The sequence below is a fragment of the Gymnodraco acuticeps genome, unplaced genomic scaffold, assembly GCF_902827175.1.
Source record: "Gymnodraco acuticeps unplaced genomic scaffold, fGymAcu1.1, whole genome shotgun sequence".
Classification (NCBI taxonomy): domain Eukaryota; kingdom Metazoa; phylum Chordata; class Actinopteri; order Perciformes; family Bathydraconidae; genus Gymnodraco; species Gymnodraco acuticeps.
The window spans coordinates 1412755-1439572 of NW_022990590.1; the positions used below are offsets into that span (position 1 = coordinate 1412755).

The 26818-nt window shown below is 39.9% G+C and overlaps 1 protein-coding gene across 6 annotated transcripts in view; it reads left to right on the top strand.

The window, feature by feature from the left end:
• Nucleotides 1-26818, top strand: part of mdga2a (MAM domain containing glycosylphosphatidylinositol anchor 2a) — a 203606-nt gene that overhangs the window by 146672 nt on the left and 30116 nt on the right. For all 6 annotated transcript variants that reach the window (XM_034228593.1, XM_034228594.1, XM_034228597.1 and 3 more), the window contains exons 10-12: nucleotides 2045-2317; nucleotides 14896-15044; nucleotides 21172-21349. In XM_034228593.1, coding sequence (XP_034084484.1) covers nucleotides 2045-2317; nucleotides 14896-15044; nucleotides 21172-21349 — 600 coding nt within the window. The remainder of the gene's footprint in view (nucleotides 1-2044; nucleotides 2318-14895; nucleotides 15045-21171; nucleotides 21350-26818) is intronic.

Sequence of the window (26818 nt, forward strand, 5' to 3'; positions counted from 1 at the left end):
ATGTATACTATAGGACAGTAACCAAAAATATCCTTTAAAACTGGAGAGATAAAAAAAAATGCATAAATAAATGTTAAGGTAAAATAAGATATGAATGAACAACACAAATAAAATAAGTTACATTCATTTGTTATTGGCTATGGTAGGTTATTGGTTATGTTCACATACTTATTTGATTACATCCACTTTTCTAAGATGACAACAGAGACTTTCGACTCAAAAGCAGCTGTTGACTTGTGGATGCAAGCAGCTGATCACAGACTCAACCAGAGAGGAAGAAGTAGGCCTACATCATCAGCTACCATGTCTGACAGAGAGGAAGACAGTGAGGAGAACAGTCAGGAGGGTAGTGATGACAGCTTGTAGGATTACTGCTCGTGCTAATGTTGTCTTGTGTTCACCACTGCATGTGTGTTCTGTGTTCACCACTGCATGTGTGTTCTGTGTTCACCTCTGTGTGTGTGTTCTGTGTGCACCTCTGTGTGTTCAGTGCCGTGTGTCTGGCAAATAAAGTCAAGACCCCCTCAAAAGTTACGGTTTATTTAATTGTAAGGATGAGCACCAAGCAACATCTCCAGGTGCTCCTTTGAGAACCAGGGCAAAAAAGTTATGTGCACCCCTGAATATAGGACACCTTTTAATAGGTGTGAAAAAGTACTGAAAAACTGTATTTTATTTATTTAAAATATTTGGCTTGTCAAATTGTACTGTAGCATATTCAACATTAAAGAAAGAATGATTACGTTGTGGAAAATATCATTAATAGTGTTATCAAATTATATGCTGTAAATTTGAATAAACTGTTCCTTTTTATTGCATTCCTTTCAATTTGGGAAGGCTCTGTAATTATATTATATTACTGTGTGTGAATAATGTAGAAGATTATGTTGCAGATTAGTTTAATCAGGTAATCAGTGATCTGTAACATATTACATCCTAAAAAGTAACATTGCCAGCCCTGGTTATAGCTACCCTCCTCTCCTTTATTATGTCAGGAAATATGCAAATTTCAGGCAATTAAGTCTCTCTGTGTCATTCTGTCTCTTCTCTTCAGCGTTGTTTTTCAAGAGCGGCCGTGACTTTTGTCAAGCATCCGTCTGAGCATGTCAAGAGCAAAGATGCTTAAGATGGGGAAATTATTCATAACCATTTGCATGCACAAGCACTTAAACCCTTTTTGTCTATACAAACACACATTTTGTCACCGTGCACATAATGTATTGCACATTTAAGATGAGCTAAAATATGGAAACGGGAATATAAACTTGAATCCAGGTCATATTCAGCCCGTTCTTCCACTCTCAGACGCCTGGCTAAATAATTCAGCACCTGGTTGTCTGTGTGGTGGAAGAGGTGAAGCCTGTCAGATACTCAAATAAGTTATTCATTTTCAATTTTCGAACGCTTTAGGTGCACTTCATCATCCTGTTAGCAATTTTCCCATGAAGCGTGACTGATTTCCTTCCAAACAATGATTTTTCTGAAGAATTACATTTCCTCCACCCATTGCTGCTCTCCCTACAATAGTTTTCACTCGTCTTTATTTATTGCTGCTGATGTGTATTAACTTTGCGGTGCTTATTGTTTCAAGTGTACTTGCAATACGCTTCAATCTCACCTTTTCCTCCCCAAACTCACTACTTTAATTCATACAACTATATTAGACTGACCTTGTAAATACTTCTCTTTCTTTCTGTGTGTGTGTGCAATTTTTAATTATCTGTTGGTCGCAATACAAAAAGCATGTATTTTATTTACAGTTATATTCACCTTACGTCTTTTCCATTTGTGAACACACTTTTCAAAGCATAATCTTGTTTTTTTTATCATCATTCCTAACTATCATGTATTTTCTGTCTTTCAGGTATTTGTCGCTCTAAACATTTCTCCGGAGGTTCGAGACTTGTCTGGCCGTCTCGATCACACTCCTTTTTTTCTTTAACAAAAGCCTTTTCTCCTCTATTTCCTCTGGAACATCCTTGAAGAACTTTGTCTCTATACAATGTCAGCTGATCTCATATGACCCCTCATGTCTCCCACGCAGACCCTCCCACGGTGGAGCCAGTTTACATGGAGATGCGTCAGGGCCTGGGCCGGCCGGTGGTGATGACCTGCAGGGTGCTGCGAGCCCACCCCTCCCGCGTGCTGCGATTCGAGTGGCTCCTGTCGAACCGGCTGCTCCACGCTGGAGCCTTCGACGCCCAGAGAGACGAAACGGAGTACACCATCCGCAGCCTGAATCGAGACGGGTGGGGGGAGTACACGTGTAACGTCATAAACGAGGCGGGAGCAGGAAAATGCACCTTCCAGGTTACAGGTAAATAGACGTTTTTTTACTGTTAAGCAATTGACCAGTTGCTAAACACCTTTATACTGATGCTAAACCTGTTAACCTTTCTTTCTGGCCCTACACATGTTATTTATAATAATATAAGTGGAAGATTTTCTTACTTGAACAATTAGCCCTTGATTTTAGACAAAAGCTGCTTCTCAATTCTAGTCGGTTATTGAAGACTTTTCCGCCTGAATATAGCAGATTGTATCAGCTGCAGCTAGCTAGCTAATTGAGCTCAAATTAGCTCTATGAGTTGAAAACACTGTCTTTGGTTGACTATTCATTTTTTCTACTGCTTTTTAAATAAGAAACTTGTAAAAAGGCTATCATTCTCACATACTGAAATTAGAGGTGCGTGTCCTCATGAGTTGATTATCTACTTAGACATTTTTTTAAATATAGAACAGATCTTCTGTGGTCTACAATTTCATACTGACGTAACCCGCTTGGCTTCTTACCTTTCCTACTTTGAAAAGCCAGACATAGCTTGATTGTTCATATTTAATGGTACAGAGAAAAAGCTTTTAGGATGAGGACTAACCAATGTTTTTGGTGAAAGTAACGCTGTCTCCGATAATTAGTTTGGAAGGGGATGCTGCAGAAAATAAGTAAAGACACACTTGTTAGCTTAAACTCTGATAGTAGCAGTAGGCTTTTGCACAGCAGATGTGCTATTGTGAATTTGTTCAAGTAACTTTTAACCCTACAACAAGTATTATGTAACATGTCCTCGCCTTGAATGTAACACTGAGTTATTTCTGTGGGAAGTTAGCTTAGCTAGCCCGTATGCTAATACGCACACCTCATATTAGAGCCCACAACTGGTAAATCCATTCCTTGCACTTGTGTTTTGTCAATTTTTTCAACACACCACACTCAAAACTCCTTAAATGTCTCCTAAAAGCCTAGCTCTGCGTACAGCCCCATGCACGAGTTTCACACCTGCTGTGCTTAGTTACAGATAAGAGGCCATGATTGCAAAGTTGCCGTCAAATTGTTCAAAGTTTCATATCATACAATTACCATAATTCAAAAACTCCTTCAGTATGCACTCCAGCTGGTAATTTGAATGTTCACCGTAAACTTTTTGGACAGCTGAAATTGCTTCCTCAAACATATAACGGTTCTTGTCAGGCTCTGTGTGTGATAGACAATTAATTTTAAAAGAAGAGTGAAAGAAAGGAAACAAAGATAGTCAATCTGAATGGGATACGTCAATCACGTCTGCTCTTTTCTCCGTCTCTTACCTGTTCTTTCAGATAATACACACTTACGCCCTTCATCACCTTTCATTTTAGATGGTTCTTTTTTTCATCGGGAACAGAATGTGTCCATCTCCTTGTCCTGTTGTTATGACAGGACTGAATTAGTTTGGTCATGTTGAGTTACCGCAGCAGGCCAAGGTTTCAATCTCCCAGACCTCCCATTAGAGACAGGAGCTACAGGGTCACAGGAGGAGTATCTGTCACTCTGATCCTCTGCCACTTAGGTTCCTCTCTTCTTTGATGCTGTCTGTTTCTCTCAATGTATTTCTGAATCTAAGCGTACCCTCCATTTTTCCATCTCATCTCTTTCTGTTCTCCTCTCTTTGTCCCGGTTTGCTTTTCCCCGTTTTTTGTATTCCTCATTTCAAACGTCTTTCCCTCCTCCTCCTTTTCCTCAGCTTGCCGAGAGTGTAAGATGGACAACCCCCCCTGTGTGCTTCATAAATCAGTCCTCCATGGTGGAACAGGTAGAGCAGAGAGACAGGAGCAGATAGTCCCCTCCAGTCATTTGTTTTTCACAACAGGCCTGGAGTTTTACGTGCTATTGCTCATGCCCCCTCCCTCCTCCCACCTCCCTTTCATCATCCATCCCTCCTACCTTCTCTCTCCCTTCATCACTCCATTCCTCCCGCCCAATGCTCCAGATTCCCACCATCTGGACTCAGTGGTTGCCAAAGGTATGGAGGCTCTTTTAGTAACCCCCTGAGTGAAGGAGCATGGTGCAGAAAATCCACTTTTGTTCCTCCCATCATCCATGAAATCTGGCCTGCCCTTTTCCGTTATCTCCAGTTCCTATTCTTTAAGATGTCTATGTTTTATTTTATTATGTAACTCACCAGCCTCAGTATGAGATCAACATTACTCTGCAGTTTGACTGAAATAACTACTGGAGAGGATTTCAACACCTGACTTGTGAGTCCACTTCAAGATGAAGCTCATTAAATATTTGTTATGGCTCATGCAGTTAGGTGGTGTCTTGGGCTGCTCACTTAACAGAGAGAAGACAGGTCTTCCCCCGCCTGACTTCCTCTTGTGCTGTGTTTATGTGTAATAAACACATCAGTCAGTAGCTCTGGCCTGAGGCTGCAGTTGCTCCATTAAACACACAGGTCAACTTACTATGCAGAAAAACATACATGTTACCATATTGACGGACACATGCAAAATCTCCCAATTCATGCATTAGTCTTTTCTTGTGCTTATATAAATGTTGTCACCTCACAAAGTGTGCTGTGCCAGGGGAGAGTGTGTGCATGTGCATGGATGCCCATGTGCCAGGCCATCAGGACATCTGTGGAAACAGCGAGTCGGCTGTAATAGCCAAGTTGGACATTAAATTGTGCCAGGGGAGAGACCCCTCAGAGGGATGTACTGTAATGTGCACCACTGAGCTTTGGCTCAGCCTCCCTCTCTGGGGAACCCTGACTTTTTAGCAAAAGCTGAAATCATGCTCTTCTAAAGAGTTAGAGTTGGGACGTTAAGAAAAGAAACTGTCTTTGAAACTCCACGCTGCTTTTCTTCTCTGATTCCATTCCATTCTGGATGATTGATGCACTAGTCTGCATTTACTTCACATCCTGTCCTCAGGCTGCAAATGTGTACTGATGAAGCAGTGATGGGATGAATCACAGGTCACAGAATACACAGATATTGAATTTTAAAGATGTATTGCCTCAATTTATTATTGCACTTCATAAAGTGTATGGACTCAAATAAGTGAGGTTTTAAAAAAAATGGTGTACATTAAAGCAGCAGAAGCTAAGTTATTCCATCTTTCAGCCCAGAGCCTGAGCTACAGTACTGAACACCCTGGCCCATACAGATCCCATTATGCAACTCTATAGCATATGTGACCAGAACCTTCTATATGCCCACTTCTGCCAAACTTCCAGTATGCATCACAGGCTTTGCATTACAGTTTTCAAATGAAAGTGAAGATAATATTATAGGGGTTATTTTAAACGTTAGAAACTCCCTCCAGAGCTAAATTATACAATGTACACATTGTGTACTGGCAAAGTAGGACTAACCTGAATCCCTATAATCGCTACAGAACTATAAAGAAATTCTGCAGAGCTAGACTCCAGTCTCGTCAACAATGCAAACTGCAGTTTTCCTGGAAATCAGAAATTCACAAAGAAAGAGCAAACAATGCTTTTCATTTCTCCCACGTTTAATTCCTCTTGTTGGCAGCCTGTCATGAATTACAAGAAAAAGAACAAATAAATTCCCAGTGACATTGTTCAGAAAATCAGTGAACAATGGATTTTGCGGGTTTTTTCAGGAAATGAATTCAGATTCTACACAATGATGCGATGGTATGGTCCCCATTTCCCTCTGTATTGTTGCCATTTTTCCTAATGATGCAGAAACACATTGTGGAACACAGTGCCCAAAGTTACCTAAATAACATATTTGCATATGTCTTCAGAAGGAAATGGATTCATTGCAGTGTGACACCCCCACACTGCATTCAGTCTATTTGGATCTATTATTATTTGGTCCGTCATCTGTTAATAGTAATGTTACTGTCATCTTGATTGATTTGTTGCATGTTTGTTTGGCTCTTTGAGGTGTTTTAAATAGGCATCTTGTATTTCTTTTTTGGTGGATGTGTTATTTTTATCATTTTGATATCTCCAAGCAAGAAAAACGTAACCGATTGTATCTTCAAACCTGCACATTGCTCCGTCACAGGGGTTTATAAAAGTGTTCAAACTCAAATGAACACTTCTCACTTCCAGACATGTTTTCTAGTAACTCAGCAGTTTGCCTCTATAATCTGTATCCTGCTCATCCGAGTTGAACTGTGCACCTAAAGTGAAGGATGTATGATGTTGAACACTGCTCAAAGAGAAACTGACATTGATGGAACCTGTTCGTAGTAATGACTGACATTACATTGTCAGAGTAGAAAGGCAGCATATAAAAAACGTTATCTGTGATCAGACTGTAAGTCTCTCAGGCTTGAAGGACACAGTCAAAATATTCTGTGCTTTTTCCTGCTTTTATTTGCCGACCTACATTTGATCCCTGTACTTCTTTTTTATCTTTACATTATTTTAGAACACAATATCACAACATTTGTCAATTTACAGCATTCAAACTGACCACAGAGGATGGAATACAAATTATAATTCCAGCTAATATAATCAACCGTTAGAAATCTCTCTGGCTCTTCTTCTGTTCGAGTGGACTAGGCGAGGAAGTTGAGGAAGAATGAGCTGGATAGTCGAGGTGGAAGTGACTCATTACAAGTTCAATATCATTTTTTTCCCTTTCAAAGCCACAGAGAGATTTCATTCTCCATCCCAGAAGCCAATTACAGAGTCTTTTAATGTCTAATGTATTTTCCCTATTTTCCGCTTATCCAGGCGGTGGTGTTGGGTTTATCTCGGCCAGCTGTGCATCCATATGCAAGCGTCACTTCTGCCACAAAAGCCTACATCACATATCAGCCCTGCACCATATAGCACAGCTTAGCATATGGCGCTGTTTTCCTCAAGAAGAAAGCATGTTCATAAACCCTTTAGAAAAAAGAAAAGGAAGTCTGCAAACAAGGTCAACTTCTTGCCGGAGGGGTTTTACTGAGCTGTTATGAATCATTGCATTGGTTCTGCTGTTATAAACAGGATTTAAAAAAAATCAATTAAGCCTTCCATATTTTACGTTTGATGTCTTCCACCCAGGGTTATCTGTTTCAAGACTAGTAAGTGGTTTAGGCAATGTGCCTCATCACACATAACAAATTATTAGCAGTGAGGACCATCATTACATTATATTTGTTATTTGAGGTCATTCACTTTGTGAGTTTCTGACGATTGCAAAGAACTGTAATCTAATAGATTAAATTACTACAGAACGCGTTTGCTAAATACTTATATAAGTGTGTGATCCTTTCAGCAATGTTTACCTAAAGCTGAGGCTGCGTGGGAATCTTTAGAAGTATCATGAATACATACAATCAGTTTAATTAACCCTTGCTGCTGCAAACCATAGCCACTTGTTTTTTCATTGGTCTCGTTATAACAGAATAAACTGCATGCACAAAACTGACAGTATCTGCCTGGCTGGCTTACGTAACGTTCACTTGACAGTGGGATGTAAACACAGCTGGCGCTATACAGTGAAACACTGCAGAGTGAAGTGCAGACGGTAATTAGGGCCCGAGCACGGAGCGCTAGGACCCAACGGCGTCCTAGCACGAAGTGCGAGGCACCTATTGTTATTGGTGGAATTATTCTTATTCTTATTAGTCGCCATCATTCCTGCTTTTGATGGCTTTAGGACGCTTAAAAAGTTGTATAATTTTGCACGCCATCATTCCTGCTTTTGAGGGCTTTAGGACGCTTAAAAAGTTGTATAATTTTGCACGCCATCATTCCTGCTTTTGAGGGCTTTAGGACGCTTAAAAAGTTGTATAATTTTGCACGGACACCCGAACCGGTAAAAATTACTACATTCTGGAGTCAATGGGTTAAATATTCCAACCTGCTCACTAGCGCCACCTATCAAAATCCCATTTCGGAATACATTTACAAAGTCGCACCGTAACTCCGAATGACCTGAAATTTTGCACACATATCCGGGAGGACCTGCTCTACAAATAATCCTCTTGGAACCAAGCTCCGCCTACATAATTAATTTTTTAATTGTCATAATTTACATAAACAGTTAAATATTCACTTAAATTTCAATTTCAGTTTTTCAACACCAAACTTCGTATAGAGCATCGGTGGAGGGTCAGACACATTACCCTAGGAGATGAGCATGTCCAAACGATAAATATTTCCGCCATTAATTAAAACGTACTCGCAAAAAGGCGGGGCTAGAAAGAAATGCTCATAACTCATCAACAATGTATCCAAACATCACAGATTTTGGTAAATAGGTTCAGTCTGTCTTGGGAAATAGGCACACCAAAGCATTTTCATTTTGGACTATAGGGGGCGCCAAAAACACCACCAATTTATAACTCAAGGGCAGATGGACTAATCTTTTCTTTTTTTTTTACACACATACTCTCGGGGTGACTAGAACTCAGATTTAAAGTGTCGCAATAAATGCAGAATGTGGGCGTGGCCTATACATTTTTTTAAAATTGCGATAGCATAAAATGAGCTTCGGACGCAAAACTTGGGACACACGTCAGAGCCCAGGACCTTTTCAAGAATGTAAAAAATAAACGTACATTTTCAAAAAAACTGCTCACTAGCGCCCCCTATTGTGTGGTAGTCACATAGTTTCTCAGAACTTTACGAATTTTGGCACAGACATTCCTCATGGAATTGCGGACATATTTGTACATACATTCCATTAGCCCCTCCCCCCAAAAAGTCGGCCATTTTGAAAAATGTGCGTTTTTCAGCCATTTTACGCACGTTCTTGCGAACTCCTCCTAGGGGAATGATCGGAAAAATTCCAATCCAGGACACGTTCAGCCCCTATCCAATATGATACTTAATTGAGGAGCACATTTTTGAAAAATTACCCGTGGAGGTCGTAAGCTAACAGCGAATACACCATTTTTGACGATTCACATGGCGCAAATTGCTCCAAACTGCTCGCATATAGTTTTTCCGATATTCACGAAACGCTGTATACACATTACTATTATGATTGCACACATATTTCAAATTGCCTTCCATTAGCCCCGCCCCCCAGGAAGTCGGCCATTTTGAAAAATGTGCGTTTTTCATGCATTTTAAGCACATTCTTGCAAACTCCTCCTAGGGGAATGATCGGAAAAATTCCAATCCAGGACAACTTCAGTGCATATCCAATGTCATGCTACATTGAGAAGGAATAGTCCTTCGCTCAAACGGGGAGCTCGTAGGCTAAAGGAGAATGTACAATTTTTTGACCAATTATATGTCAGATAAGCTACTGAGACCTGCCTGTCTGCCTGGCACATCAACTCTCACACACACACACACACACACACACACACACACACACACACACACACACACACACACACACCTACTGTTAGTCCAACAACGCCCTTTGCTGGCGGCATATTCATTACAAAAGACATCTATACACTCCCTAACCCTAACCCTACTGTTTATTTGTAGATATCTCCTAAAGCCTACAAATAAAGTGTGAAATGTAGGCCTGTTACATTTGTTATTGAGCGATATATATTATACACACTGTTCTGCTTTCTGCACTGACCTCAGCAGCTGTTCTCACTGAAAACATCGCGTCACAATGAAAGCAGTTGTGTTGAGAAAAAAAATAGCCTAACATCCAGGGGAAATGTGATTAGTGAGTAAACAAACGGTAAAGGGCAGAAAGTCTGATGCACATTTGATCATCTCAAATAACTTATAATCACAACGGGAACAGTTTGTAGAGCTGTGCTTCGTTGACAGAAGTCCAGCCATGCGTCACACCTCTTTTAAACATCACTGTTGGCTGAAATCGTCTCAGGAGAATACTTCAGTGTACCCTCGGTTATAGCTCCTCTAGAGACACTCCTCTCTCCTCTAAATCAGTGTATCCTCGGTTACGGCTCCTCCAGACAGCCTCCTCGATAATCGATCCTCGACGAGCCTTTAGAGAAATTTGTTTTCCTTCGACATCCGTTTCCGGGTCGCTGCCGGAGGACCTGGGAGTCTGGGAAGCGAAAATTATAGAAATGAGAAACGGCTCATTTCGCAGGACTCGCGTGCGTCTGCTTGACGCCGGGACAACCGGCTGCCCTCCCCGACAGGCGCACGGACGCGAGGGCCCGCTCATCACTGCGCGCACAAGTGCGACCGCAGTTTTAATTATCCTTGGGTTTGTTGTTAGAAAATATGTTTTTCTTTCTAGTTGCATTTCAGTGAGCCACGGAGGCAGTTTGTTTTATAGCATCTTCAGTTAGAAAACCAAAGGGTTCAATGTAACCTCAACATAAAAACTTTCATCTGGTTGATAAATGAGTGTTTCTTTCACTCAGATTATAATATTCTATTTTAAATAGCTTTATCCATTTAAAGGCCAATTGATCTGCATCCCGGTCATCATTACCTGATTCATTTTTCTGAAATGCATAACAAAACAAAATGCCCTCAGTGTTTATTTGGACTTATTTTCTCTGAAGAATAGGAGAATTGATCACACCACACTAAGCCTGAAACTGCTAATCTGTTTTGTTCAGTCCAGGTCATTCTTAAATAGCTACACACTGTAGCTATTGAACTCAAACAGAAGTTAATTGTGGATTTGTTAGAACATATGTACAGCAGTGGTTCAATCCTCTATGGTTTTGTTTGTGAGTGTTTAGGCAGCAGATTGGTGAATATGGAATCGAGTCGAAACAGAAAATCATGGGATATAGCCAGGCATCGCCATGGTTGGCTTGGTCCCTACCAGAAAATAGGTTTAGCTGAGTTTATTAAAAGGATACATCTATACCATGGATGCATGTCTCATAACTGCAAACCGTGCCTTCTGGTAGGTCCGTTATACTTCCATCAAGACTATTTCACTTGAGGAGCCTGATTTGACTGCCAATCTCATAGTCAAATTGTCACTGGTTAGGAATGATTGATGTAAGAAAAGATAAGATGAACCTTTATATATCCCCGTGGGGAAATAGAGGAGTTAAAGCAGCAACAGAGAGTGAAAAACAGGACAGTAGAGATTCACACAAGGTATATAAAACAAAGCATCAATGCATACCTAAGATTTTCATTGACATATCTACACTGTAGCTATGTAGCTATGTACACATGACAATAAAAGCCTTCAATTGAATACGGGCATTTAGGGGGTGCTGGATGTCTGATGTTTACATAAGTGTAAAATACAATAAGTGTAATACACTCATTTGACAAAAACAAAAGAACAAAACAAACGGCAGAAGGGCTCAAGAATGAAAAGAAAACCCTCATAATTCAATGATCCGTAAATTCTCGGTCAGGGAAACAGCCTTCTGTGAGCAGCAGGTTACCTAAAAGTGGATGCAACTGCACAGCTAGTAAGCCACAATTAGTTTCGCTTCCTGTATTATTTAGCTTTCCGTTTCCTAAAATATCAGCACTGTCAAGACATTTAGTTTTGTTTGTTCGTCATGGCACAAATTATCATGTCAGAACAGCAAAGTTTAGCTCCACAGGAAATTGTCTTTGCCCCTGCAGTGAATCTATTTGAATTGAATTAATTTCACTTCACAGTTTGACTAAATCATTCCTTGTTTTTGTCTTTGCTATAATTCTAAGGTAAAAGCATTTTAGGCTCCACAATGAAAGACAAAGAGCCACTAGCCTACAGTAATACTGTACTAAGGCTATTGAAACCAGAATGATAACCAATCACCTTGTGACCTTTACAAACTCCCAAGTCACAATTTATTTACTCCCTCGAGTGTCATTCTTAGGATCAAAATTGAAAAAAACAAAATGGTTCAAGGAGTTTCTCAGACCAAGGAGCCCCGTGGGGAGAAACCCAAGAGACCACTTAATCTGTTTAAGGAAATAAAGCCGTTACAATCCATCAATGACATAAACTAGCTTGACAGGTTTAGCCATTGTCTGACATTCATCAACTACTTGCTGCATAACCACATGGCTACATCAAATCCCAGTCCTGTTTTTGTTTGCGCTAACAATGGCTGCTCCAGCGCCTCCTCTCCATGGCTATTAAAAATCATCTGCCTTGGGTTTTGTCATCCTTCAATAAACAAGCCCAAACAGCTGAGGGGCAAACACAACAAGGTGTTGTCGAGGTGAATTACTATTCTTTGCCTGCAAGGTCATCCTGTTGGCTTGTTGCTGGATCTTGATTAAAATACAATGTTGTGCCGGCTGTACTTCAGCTGTCAGATATATCGGCTCTCAGGCTGTGACCGGAAAGCACAACATCTTGAAAGATGTGTTCAGTCCATGCAACGATCGCCGTCAAAAAAAACTCACAGATGTCTACAGAGCAGGCTGTGTAATTCAAGCGTTCTGATAATCTCTTTGGTAGTCTGGATCTGAATGAAATGTGTTTTTACTGAGAAGATAACTTGAGTTTAAAGCATCTTGGATCGATACATCAGAATCTCGTAGCTATACGTTCATGAAACATACAATCTGTTACACGCTTTGATTCAAAAGTACTGTATGTCACGAAACAGAACATTCATATTTAATGATCCTTCAGGGAAATTTGGGTCACAGCAGCAACAAGGAATATCATACAGATCGGATAGGAATAGAACAAATTGAACATAGTGAAGATAAGAGATACTGTAAGTCTTTGTCATGCTAATTCAGCGTTTCTTTAAAGAAGTCACTAAAGAAGCTTTAAAGATGTGTTACTATGTGAACAAATGATACAACGTTTACATGTGCAGAATGGCAAGCCTGCACAGTGTTTGTAATGAATACAAATGCAAGCAATGTATTGAGATCTCATATTATAAATAATAACTATTATAACCTAGCAACAAACCTAAAAACAAGTACTGTTCAGCTGAGTCATTACAGCAGTGCCAATATATCTGCACTAACCTTTTTATTTTCATCTCTGTTTTGAGTCATTCAGTCAGATATAACATTACATCTCTCCATCATGCAATGTTATATCTGACAGTTTGACCTCAACGGTACCACTTTACAATAAGACTACCCTTATAAAGGGTTTATGAATAGTTTGTAATTCATTTATTAATTAGGTTATGAACACTTTATAAATCATTAATAAGCTTTTATAAGACATAGTGACATAAGCAAATAGTGAGCCCACATGTATCTGTACTGCTAAGCCTTATTAGAAATGGTAGTAACTCATTAATAAATGGGAATGTGTTTCACACTTTACAATAAGGCTCCCTTTTGGCAACTATAAATGTTAGTAACTCATAAATAAATGTTCATAAAGAGATACCAAGAAACATCCAGATGGAAGGGGGGAGAATCAACTCAGTGAGCAACAGATACCAAGGATGATGGCTGATGAAGAAGACGAAGTAAGCTAGTGCCAATATAAGGCTTAGTCATCTTGCCAAATAGTGAGCCTGTGTTGATATATGAAAACTATGTTAGAACTGGTTTATAAATGGCTCTTAATGATTAATAAAGTGTTTACAACCTAATTATAAACCCTTTATGAATCCTTTATAAGAGTAGTCTTATTGTAAAGTGGTACCGAAAGTTTTAATATAGTAAAACATGCAACTTGATCACTGTACAGTAACAGCATCATTATTGGTACAATTACTGTGATTCAAGCACTCCTAAAATGTATGTCATTCATTCACAATCTATATTAAGAAATGAATATGTCCATAACATGCTTTTTTGTTTGTTTTTCAAGAAATACTGAAGTTAAATCCCAGCAACTCATATTATCAAGTCTAAATGCTACCCATGGTGACTTTAACACGTTACGTTTTCTGAGACATGTTCATGTCTAGTATTTGCTTTCATCCTTTTTTCATTGCTTTTTATAAACAGACTTGTCAGAATCTGTAGAGATATATTTTACATTTGGATATTTCTTTCACAAGTATCCCAAACTTTATCAAATACTACTTCTATTGCTTGGCCAATCGGGTCAATTTGACCCAGAGCTACTTTTTATTGTATGTAACTTTTTTTCAATAAAATATTAAAGTCTCCCATTCCGTGACTTTTCCTGAAAATGTGTTATGTGGCACCCTATGTTGTTAAAAACTGTCGATATCAAGTCAGATTGAAGAAATCGCCAAAAAAATGCCATTTATACCTATTTCCGTCAGCTGGTCATATTGACCCCACCCCTTTTCGCGCTATTGATTTTGCGTGTAAACAAACATGACGTGTTGCTATAGCAATGCCTTTTGTCTACTGGGTTCCTTATAGATTGAGAGATAGATTGAGAGAGAGAGAGATAGATAGATAGATATATTGATAGCGACAGTCTGTAGTGAAGGAGCGAGCTCCCGCTCACAGGAGACTGCTCGTGCTGCGCTCCGCAGCAAACAGCTGTTTGCTTTTCACCCAACAATGACTACCGCCTCACGAAACGCTATGTTGTAGCGTTAATAAATGAAACAATTTAACAAAATTGCTTGTCAAAATACCAATACCACAGGACCATTTTTCTTTCTAAAGCAATACTTTTACCTTGAGAATCAATGCATTCTAATACCGGGTCAATTTGACCCCGGTGGCAGTTTTAGGTATAAACAAATCTCTGGCGGTTCTAGTGTTAAAACAGTCCTGACTATATTGGCAGAAGGCATGAGTGCCATTAGATTCAAACACATGGTTTTCAGGTGTGATGTTTTTAATCTTAAGTAGGTTTTAATGCAATACTATCAATGTGCTTTCTCTCCAGGCAAAGCCTACCCTCCTGAGTTCTACTACGACACCTACAGCCCGCTGTGGCAGAACCGGCCCAGAGTCTACGGCTTCAAACTGCAGTGGACCCAGATGAACCCCAACGTGGTGGACCGCATTGTGGCCTACAGGCTGGGCATCAGACAGGTAGGATCACTGAAGGTGTTTTTATATTAGGTAGGCCTACGATTGATTTGTACCGTACTGAAGTACACATTAACTGGAGACCTCCTTTTTCAAGTGGACAGGATCGGGGCCCCGAGTACGTAACACAGTGTTCCTACTTATCAAGAAAAACTAGACTCTGTGGTCAAGTGTATTCCAATCGGAGCCAGGGTCCCTGATTTGAAGTCAACTTGGAGTTGTTTATGTGAGCACCTCACCCTGCTGCCTGCTGATTTGTTTTCTTTTTCTCTGTTTAACCTACGTGCGCATGATTTGAATGCTGTTTGTTGCAGTTCAAAGTGTTTTTCAGTCCCACAGAAATCTGTTCTCAGGGAGCTTTTGTAACAGCCAGAACATGAGTTTTTAAAAGCAAGAAACATCGGCTCCGTGTAAAATAATCGCTCAGTCATCTGTAGTGGTCAGCGTCTTTCCCACCCTTCTTAGATAAATTAGAGTTTATTTGCGCCACGAGGCAGTAAAAAGCTTTCTTATTGCTAATTAAGCGTGCAATAGATGTGTTTGCACAGCTTGCTCGTTGTATTCCGTTTGACATCGCCAAATCGTACGCCTCGATTCATCGACAGTCTTATTCTGCAGTTTTTTAAGAAGTGAATGAGCCACTGTAGACCGCGCTGAGTGACTAAGAACCTGTCAGGGGCGGTCGTTTGTGCCAGCTCTGTGCTTTCCCACCAATTGCTTCTGTTTCTTTGCTCTCAGTCAGAGGAGTGGAGAGAAACCCCACAGAGAGAAAAAGCAAGCATAGCTCCTGTTTTGCTTTTCAAGTAAACTCCACAGCCGGTAGCAGCATTGATGGATGGCATGGTTACATTTTCTCTCTTTGGCAATCAATGTACCTTCCTCTCCTTCCTCTCCATAGCACATGGCAGGGTGGAGCACATGTTGTCTTTATGGATATCCTATTTTCAGCAGCAGTAAACAAAAAGTTTGAGATTAAAAAAAGCTCCATTAACTCAACTAATTGTAAAGCCCCCGTCACCAGCCTGTTTGAGCATATATCAAAGAAATGTAACCCATCCTGCTACACCAAAATGATATCAGTTCTGCTTTGGAATTAGCAAGAAAACCCTGACAGTTTTTTTTGCAATGAATAATAGAATTTCATGTTTGTTTCACACTACACCCTCAGGAATTGAACCCTGAATACACATTTTAAACCAGTTATGTTTGCGCAGAGCAATGATTTTCCTGTCATCTCTCTCACTTGGTCTGTTTGGTAATAAATGATGCTGTGCATTGCGGTGCCCATGGTTGCGCTTGCCAAAAGTTTGTTTGAGAACTTGCCAGGAATATACATTTGCTTTTTTTTTTTTCAGCCGGGTTGTGAAGCCTGCATCTATACTGCATCTTTACATTTTTCTTTATCCTATATAAAAAGAGAAAATATTACTTCACCAGTCTATGTTTGCAGAAAATCGTTGTTTGGGCAAATTAATTTCTCTCCTCCTTCTTGCCTTGATATCTCGAGAGGGTACATTGTGACCATTATTTCCTTCCTGCGAGGCATAACAACCGATCTTCCATCGTCTTAGATTAAAGAAATGATCTGCCTTAAGGAAAATGCATTTGTTTGTGGGATTGGCTTTACAGTATACCTCTGTGATGGATTAAGTCTCAGCTTTCAGTATTGATTTAGACTGATAATATACTTTTGAATACCTTTTGGTGAGAAAGAGTTGGCGCAAAAAAAAGTGGAAGAGGAAATGAGATAGGAGAAAATGAGTAGGAGTAGAGGCCCTTGTTGTAAATAAATAAACACAGAGAGATAGTGACTGTGAACGAGTGGTGCAGTAATGAAACCTTCGGCACGTGGACAACACCACTTAGATCTATTTATAGATCCAGCAGCAGCTCCCCTGCCATTCCCGCAGAATTATTATCATTTTCTCTTTTGAATTAATGCACAGAGCCCGCAGACCTTATGCCTCTGTAATGGATTGCTTTGTGTTATCGTCCAGTGCTCTCCTGAGAGACAGACGCTGAAGGGGAAACGGGGATGGAGCTCTAGCTCCACCAAAACACAAATCACTGCACCTGTCAAGGATGCAATGTTAAGGTGTGACATCTGGCCTTGTTCTGATACTACTTCTTCAAAAGCCTTCTTAGCTGTCCAGATGCCTCATTTCCTGTCTCTAACCTCTATAAGGTAACTTTTTCGCAGCTACATATTGCCACCTTGGATCAACTTCCCTTGTCTTCTCTTCCTTCTACTCCTCCTCTTTCGTCTGTTTTCAATTGATCTGTCAAGTCTAGGCAGATCAATAGGAGTCATATGTTTTACATGCCGGCAATACACAGTCACCATAGTCAAAGAGAACAGTCACTTTGATTGCACTTTCCGTGCGACTTTTGACACCTGATGTCGCTGTGATCAGTCTTGCTGTTGTCTTAAAAGTTGCTTTAAAAACCCTGTGAAATGAAATCAATTCGGCACTCTGCCTCTGTCGGTAACATTTGAAAAATGAAAGGTAATGGGATGTAAACAGAATCCTTAATCGAGCACAGACGCAGAGACTCAGATAACATTAATGGGAATCAAAACAAAGGTGCAAAATCCATAAACCAATAAGCATGTGTATGATTCAAAATGTCTCAGAAGTTAAATGTTGTTTCTCAATGAAGGTTTCAAGATTGATTTCATTTGAGCATTTAAATACAAACCAATAGCTTTTTGTTGTTTGCAGTGTTTTCTAATACTAGCATTTAAGGGCCTCCATTTGCCTTGAGCTCCGGCACACACAGACAGTTTTCCCAATTAAATGTTTTTAAACCTGACACAAGCCTCCAAAAATGTTTTACAGCACATATAGTTTCATACTTTTATTTATACTCGCAGCATTACACCAGCACCTAAACTAAGCTCAAGCAGGCGCTGTGATGGGGGGGATTTGGGAACACTAATGAGCTCAGATACAAACCCCGAGATATTGTTATTCTGTGAGTAAAGTGACAGGGCGCTCCCAATACAACCTGCCATCAAATCCATTTGAAAATAAATATTTATTTTTAATGAGACCCATACAGTTGTTTTCTATTACAACAAAACAAGGCTATTTTATGAATTTGGTAAAGCAACTAAACTTAAACAAAATCAAACTAGTTTCAAGTTTTATCATTGCTTCATTTTTGTATTCATGTTTTAGCTGCAGGCATTAGACATAATGAGCATATAATAAGCATATGAACCATTCAAACATCTGCGGTTTTACATTGCTGTAGGAGCTGATCACAAAGGGACAATGGCAGTAATAGGCAGAGAAAATGGTGAATCGTGCAGCTGAAACCAATCAGCATGTGCTGCTCTGCCTGAACTTACGTTATGCTCCATAAGTGGGACTTAACTGGATTTTATTATGTTGAATAGGTTTACTTGTGAAAGCATGAGAATTAGGTTATATGTGAGATTGAGTTTTGTAGAGCTCTTTGGCTCCACAAAGTAAAAATAAGAAAATACAGAGGGGATGCCCCCTTTAAGTTAACTGATCGGTTCAAATTAGATTTCATGTATTTATGTCTGATTTTCAGTGGAGATAACCGTAAACTGTTTGTGGGCACAGATTGATGTATCCTAATGTGTTGACTTAATGAACAAGTTTGCATAAGCATCTAACTTATCATGCATGGTGTATTAGTGTTTTGTGTTTTTTATTAGAGATTCAAAGATAAATCAAATTCTCAATGAGTCGATTGACTGAAAAATAATCCATTAGTCTTTACAGTAATTTAGTAATATCAAAAATATCAGAAATTGCAGTGTCATCCTCCTCAAAACTGAGATGTCCTAGGTTTCTCTGTATCATATTAAGCTCAATATCTTTGTTTTTTTTATTTTTAAAGACATCACTTTGGACTTTGTTAGTTGTATCATTACTTCCTTATCTTTCGAATGTGGACAGTGTTAAGTACACCTTCTCTTTTTCCTCTACTCCCCCTCAACACCAATCTATAGAAATTACAGAGACTGCCAAATGTGAAAAGAACAGGGTGACGTGTGTACTTTTTTTTATTGATTGTTTTCATTTTTAAATTCCAATATCAAATGTGTTTGAAATGTCACAGCCTCTTTTTAGAGTGTTCGAACACACACTATCCAACAGTGTGTAATTGAATAAGGTAGAGGCAAGCGCTCCATCTGCAATTACTAGTGCCACAAAAAAACCTGTTTACCTGCAAAGTAATGGTGGTATAAACTTGCACCCCGTAATTTGTGGATCATCCCGGCTCTTAGTACTTAATTGGTATTTTTCTCACACACAAACCTACTGAGCGTGCTATCACACTTCCATTCTCTCTATGTCTGTCTCTCTCAGCTGGTTACACACTCCGTCTTTTCCTCTGACTGAGAAGGGCATGTAAAGTCACTAATTGTGATGCAGAAGCTGTAACTTGTCTTTGTGCGGCTCTTCCCCTTAACCGATCTCAAGGATAACATTTACCCTACTTTTCTTCTCATTGCCCCCCAGCAGCAAACCCCCCTTTTTGTTGCCTTGGATTTCCTGAGCAGCTGTTTTGTATCGGAAGCTAATCTCTTGTGTGATACCTTAGCTTAGTCACAGACAGACAGTTTGTGTGCAAAAAGAACGAGATATACAATTCCTTTCAGTTCAAGGTCCTGCTACAAAACATTGTCGAATGATTAAAGAGCAACTTTAAAAGAATGAGGCGATGGTGTACGGAGCACAAAGGTGTTGTCCTTACTGTACTCGCACAGCGCCTGTATGATCCACACTGAGATGGGGTTTTTTAATAGGAAAAATGAAACCGGATTTCTCTCTCTTCAAGTATGGGAATGTTTCTTCTGCTTGTTAATAACCGTCTTTGAATTCAGAGGCTAGGAGCTGCTTTGAGAGTAAATATTACTAATGAGCAGCTAGCTGTCAACAATTTACCGTGAAAAAATATGTTTTTTTTGTTGTGTAGCATTTAATGTTGGCGGCGTATCATACAAATGCCTATAGATAGGGTTAATTGGCAGATGAGAGGGTGCATCCAACACTGATGGTGAGGGGAATGTATATTTGCTGCGGTCATGTATGCAAAACGCTCCCAGGAGCAAATGCTTCAGAAGAATACGCTTTGAATTGACATGCTCTACTTTTGTGGTGATACTACATAAAAGTCTTGACTGTATGCATTCCAATTTCTTTAGATATGAAAATGTCTGATGAATACTGATTATAGCTGCTTTTAATTTGCTGTGGTTTCATATATTTCAAATATCAAAGGTAATTTATTCCTAATCCTACATACCATACCTCTGCAAGCTCTAATCTGGTTGGTATAAGATCCTCTAACTCTACAAAGGTGATCTTTGTAGTACAACTTCATTATTCAAGGGTGACCAACTACACTGACTGTGGAAGTGCTGTTTGCCAACATGCGCTCTGGGGTCCAAACTCAACACTGACTAACTTTTGCTGAGAGGTCTGTAATTAACTCGAGGCCACTCCCGGACCTTCGAACCATGAAAAGAGGGACTAATCTAAGCAACTCAAGTCAAGGGAATTAGCCAAGAGCCTTAGACTCGCTTAATCAATGAAATTAGCTTTTCTAGTCTAAAACCTAATGTCCCTAAAAGTGGCAGATTAAAACTGACCATCAAGGACAATACCGTTCAAACATGTTCTTGATTGATTTATAGGTGGGGGTTATACCTTTGCCTTACTGTGAGTTTGGTTCAGAAGGAAAACAAATGCACAAGGATCTGTTGATTTCAGTTGAATCAGAAAGTAGTATGCAAATGTAGCACAAGATTAGGATCTAACGTAACATTTTGCGCTCAGGTCACTGTGGTAAAAGATGTTGCTATACGAATAAGGAGCATTTTATACATCTGTATTTAAAATATAGGAGCACGTTAACGATAGACCATCAGATTAAATTCTGTTAATTTATGCAACAAATCAAAAGTTATATAATATAAGTGTACGAACAGTGCACTACTTAAATTCAAATGTAATTCAAATCTTTTAAATTCTGATAGATACAAACCCAATACTGACGACTACTTGAGTAGCACTATGTGGTTGATTTCTGTATTTGTACAAAACTTCTTAGTGTCTATTGATTGTAATCATCTCTTTCTATGCAGATGGGCCTGCAGCGCTGGTGGGAGCAGGAGATTCCTGTGGACGGAGCGATCAACAAAGGAGAGCTGATGACACACAACCTGACAGAGCTCATAAAGCCTGAATCCTACGAGGTGCGGCTGACCCCCATCACACGATTCGGAGAGGGCGACTCCACCATCCGGATCGTCACGTACAGCGGTGAGTGCTATCAACCGTCTTTCAGGAGGACTGTGATCAGTCTGCTCTTACTGCTGGATTGTAATCTCCCCACGTATGGATTAGAGAGTAAAACACGTCAGGGGAGACGCAGGTTCACTTTAGTATTCTACTTAGACGTGGCTGCACAGGTGGAGGAATTACAGCTACAGCTAGTTATGTTATCCTTCAGCTAACTCCATTTTAACAGCTTTAGTTTGTGCTGCCGCATATGGACACATGCTTATCAACATTGATGATATCACAGGTTCACTCTGGTACCAGCCATCTTTACCATGATCCTAGGAGGCTTTGTTATCTTTGATTTATAAAGAAGGTGCAGTAGAAATTAAACTCATTAAAGGGACCCTTTTATGCTTTTTGGGAGTTTTGATAATAGGGCCCCTTTAAAATGACCTGAACTGTCAGTACACAGTTGAAATTAGGCTTGCTTTGCTTCTTTTGTCACTTTGTGTAAAGTCCGATCAACTGAATTGTTATCTCGTGCTTGTGACTTGTATTGCCTGAGTCAGCTTTTATTGTGATCTCGGACACAGGCTGACTTGTTGTTCCTGTGCATGTGAGATCATTGTGACATCAGAGCATCAGAAGTACCTCGAGTCACAAGTCCAAACACAGACAGTAATACATTTGCTTTACGCAGTTATCCCCCAAAATAATGTATTTTTATGTGAGATTGCTTTTAATTATTTTGTCAGGAGATATTATTTACGTCCTGGGATTTATTTCCACAAAATAAAAGCGTTTTTGTTTTATATCGCAAATATTTTTCAAAGGTCCTAAGCCTTTCAACGCCCCAAAATCAGGACAATAACACGACTTGATTTGGTTTATGTTCTTATTTAAATCAGGGCTATAGTAATACAACATCATGTAGATTCTTTGTACTGTGTAGCAGGCCTGCACCATATCCTCTTGCAAATGGAGGCCCATCCTTCAGCCTGCTAGACGACACGCTGGCTGCAATGCTAACACTACATTAGTATCCCCAGTCGGCCCAGCAGTGACAGTGAACAGATGCACAGGTACTTGAGATGTGCATTTTCAGAAACAAACTAGCCCACTGTTTTCTGTCTTCCTGAGTTGTGCTGCTGCAGTTGTGAATTATTCAGTTCCACTGCAGCTCATCACGGCTGCTCAAAAGAGAATATCGGGGATGAGAGACGTACAACTTTCTGTGCTGTTATTTTTTCAAGCATCGTGAAGCAAATTGTGCCGTCTCTGCTAAACTTGATTTTAACTCGGTTGAATCAAAATTGAATCCAATCAAAGTGAAGGCTAGTGAATTGAGGCTAATTAAGACAGAGAGAGGCGCTAGAGAAGTGGTAGGCAGCCAAGTTGGGACTGAGGGAAAAACAATAGAGGAACAAAGTTAAAAAAAGAAGACAGCAATGCTGATGTGCGAATGGGCTGCCCAACGAGAGACCAGACTAATTATCACTCTAGGGCTGCTTTGTTCTCCCACGCTCTGCACAGCGTCATGAAGCAGCCTCGGCAGGTCTGATCAGATCCACTCTGCTCCCGTAAGACAGCCTGATCTACAGTCCTGCATCATCTCCATTATCGCTTCCTTTTCACTCTCACTGGGGAACAGGAACCACATCAATACAAGTGTATGGAATAAATGTGTGTGATTTTATAATCTTATATGCTTCTATGGTTAATCGTTATGTTAGCAGGTTTTATTCCAACTCTTATTATGTAGAAATGAGTGATATATTGTATTGCGAGGAAGAGTAATCCAATTATGCCTTTACTTGGACATAGATTAGAGAGTCCAGAAGATGTTTTACTAACCAACCTATATTTATCAATTTTATTACTGACGGCTACGCTTCTGTTTGAGTCACTGACGTCCAAGAACTGACCATTAATAGCACAATTCTGTCGATAAGTGCTATGTTTGAGCGAACTCTTGAATTATCTGATGAGGATTCTGCTAAGAGAATGTATCCAACCTTGATAAACACGTACATGATTAAATACTTAAATCCATAAAACCTAAAGCAGTGATGATTGACAGGTGCTGAGGAGCAGGGTAATAGTGAGAAGTGCCATGTTATATCGACTCTGATTTCCAGGCGTTAGCTGCAGATGCCATTCAGCTAATGCAACCCCAGGCAGTACATACAACATTTATGCAGGGTTTGAGTATGTACTGTGGTGTGTTGACGCCGGGAAAGTTAGTACACTCAAAACAGTTAGTATGCTAAGGTGTGTACACCACTGGGATACAAAACTACAAACAAAAGCTGATGGTGGTAAAAGCTTTTGAGAAAATGACAAAAAAAGAAGCTATCTACTGGTAAAGTTGAATATGCAGTGGTATTTCGTCTTAACCTGAATCTGTTAATTTTGATTTGATTTTTTTTTATACTTACAAAAAAACAATGTACTTGGTCAGTTAGTATTCAGTATTAACAGTTTTTTTCATCTTTGCAGATAGAAACCTGTTCAAAGTGTTACCATTCCACAGTTACCCATTTTCATTTTGAATTACCCAGCTGGCATTTAAAAGTACAAGGACAGGCCTTGACTGAGGTTTTGTTTTAATGCTCAAATATAGCACAAAAAAAGTGTTTTTATAGTTTGGCTTGCAAGTGGGTCATTTGCTATTTGTAATATGTTGAAAAAATGCTAAACCTTTGACTCTTGCATTTTGAATCAGACACATAAACGGAGTACTTTGAGAAGATGACATATTCTGCATTAAAATTCAGTAATCACAGTGCGTGACGGTTTTCTTTAGCACTGTTGTTTCACTCCTGGAAAGCAGTGAGGGGGAATTCACCTTTAGCCTCTGGTTATGCTGCAGAGTTTGCACATTTTCCCTGTGTTTGCTTTGATTCCCTTCTACAAATCAGAAAGACATACAAGTTAGGATTCTCCAAATAACCCTCAGGCGTAGATGTGAGAGTATTTTCTTTCTGTGTTTGTCCAACTGTGTGTGCTTGTATGCTTGCCATGCAATAGTAGCCTTGCTTTCACTATACCAACAAATATATTCTCTATTTCCCCACGATAGTAAAAATTAATGTGTCTGTCCAAAGTAAACAACAAAAATATGATAGCCGCTTTGTTAGCTGTTAGAATAAACATTGCTGTCCTCCTTCCACCAAAAGGCCACTAAAATTGAAGTATTAGAGAGTTTGCTCGCCATTGCCCAGTAGGCCATGCGATCATTCTGATGCACATAAAGCCGATGGAAGCAGCTTTTCTGTGAGTTGGCAAGAAAGCACAAAGGCGGTTATAGTGTCCCCAGCTGTAGGATGAAGGATGGTTGTGTCGCGGAGCCCCAAAGACGTTCTTTTAAATTGTGCTGCAGTGACAAACTCAGCATCTGTTTGGTTTTCCTCACAACATCCGTCTCTCCCTCTCTCCCTGGTTTCCTTCATGGCACAGGAAGTAATGTCTGAGCCTCCTGTCATCCTTCACTGTGGCACGGCGAAACACTGCGGATATTTCTTAATATTCCATTTTTATGCAGCTCCTAGTGACACATACAGTAAGATGTTTCTCTGTAAGGCGATACCCACTAAGTCTTATATTAAATACAGTTTTTCTGCTTTAGATAATATCTGTTGCCTGCCATAGCGGTGGTGTTGGGGTCTTAATATTCGGCCAGCGGTGGTTCAGTATAATCCCTGTCTGAGCTTTGTTCAGTCATGGTCTCTGTTTACCTGAGAATTCAATGAATCACAGCTTTGGGAAAACATATATTTTATTATTAGTTTTCTCTTTTACTGATATAAGCCTCAAGCTGTCAACGTAGGGTTTTCTTTAGAATATTGTTTTATTGCAGGGTATTTTTTCCTGGACAGAATTCTTGAAAATGTGATAAATACTGAAAAACACTTTAATTGCAGCAACATAGTAGTGAAGGCTTAGTGGTTTGTAAAACACAGTGCAGCTGCTTTCTCATCTACTGTAATAACTTCCTTTGACATGTTTTCTTTTCATAGAAATCGTTTTAGTTGAAGGAATAGTTCGACATTTTGGTCAACACACTTATTCACTTTGGGGCGACAGAAGATAGATACAACTCTCATGGTTGTCTGTTAAATATGAAACGTTACCAGCCAGCTTTGTTTAAAGGGACCCTATAATCAGGGCTGCATATAACTGGTGCGCAGGTGCGCATGCGCACCTCCGCCAAAAAAAGAGCACCGGGTCATTTGAAAAAAGGCGCATTTGCGTACCAACATTAAGAGAGAGTGAGGAGGGAGGGAGAGAGAGAAGGGAGAAGAGAAAAGAGAGGAGAGAAGAGAGGAGAAAAGTGAGAAAAGAAAAGAGAGAAGAGAGGAGAGAGAGAAAGATATTTGCGAGTTGCATATGAACTCAGGGCCGGCCCGTAGCACTGGCGTTATAGATGTTCGCCTAGGGCGCCAGATCTGGGGAGGTGCTGCGCTGGCAGCTCTGGGAGGGAAAAAAACATTTTTGACCGTTGGGGCTCATCCTAATTTTCGGCCTTGATGTAACAACATTCATAATTAAGTAAATGTAACACCCTTTTCATCCCGGTTACACGTTTCATTTGCCCTGTACGATGGGCGCTGTAAGTGATGAAAATGGGGGATGTTGGCTTATCTGGCGCCCGCAGCTCACAGCCAAAATGCGAGTGAGCGAGGGAGCGAGGGAGGGTGCACCGGTTCTGGCGCAGTTGTTATTAGAATCTGGTGCTAGCTGCTCTAACGGATATAAGAAGAAGATGTTTCTACAATGATGTGGAGGGAGAGTCCTCTCCAGTCAGACTGAGAGGCTGATACTACAGCTCAGTGAGGTAAGGACTCTGAGTGTTTAGATAGTTCACTTTAGTCTAAGTTATCTCAGTGGGTCTCAAACGTTTTGATCACAATTTCTGTAAGCACATATTTCCAAGGCACTCCTTTATAATTATTGGGATACACAGGTTTGAAATAATTCCAATGTATACTATAGGACAGTAAACCAGACATATCGTTTAAAACTGGAAAGATACAAAAAATGCATAAATAAATAAATGTTAAGGTAAAATAAGATATGAATGAACAACACAAATAAAATAAGTTACATTCATTTGTTATTGGCTATGGTAGGTTATTGGTTATGTTCACATACTTATTTGATTACATCCACTTGTCTAAGATGACAACAGAGCTGTCATTTTAGACAAGTGGATGTAATCAAATAAGTATGTGAACATAACCAAACCCAGCTGTTGACTTGTGGATGCAAGCATCTAATCGCAGACTCAACCAGAGAGAAAGTAGTAGGCCTACATCATCAGCTACCATGTCTGACAGAGAGGAAGACAGTGAGGAGAACAGTCAGGAGGGTAGTGATGACAGCTTGTAGGATTACTGCTCGTGCTAATGTTGTCTTGTGTTCACCACTGCATGTGTGTTCTGTGTTCACCTCTGTGTGTGTGTTCAGTGTTCACCTCTGTGTGTTCAGTGCCGTGTGTCTGGCAAA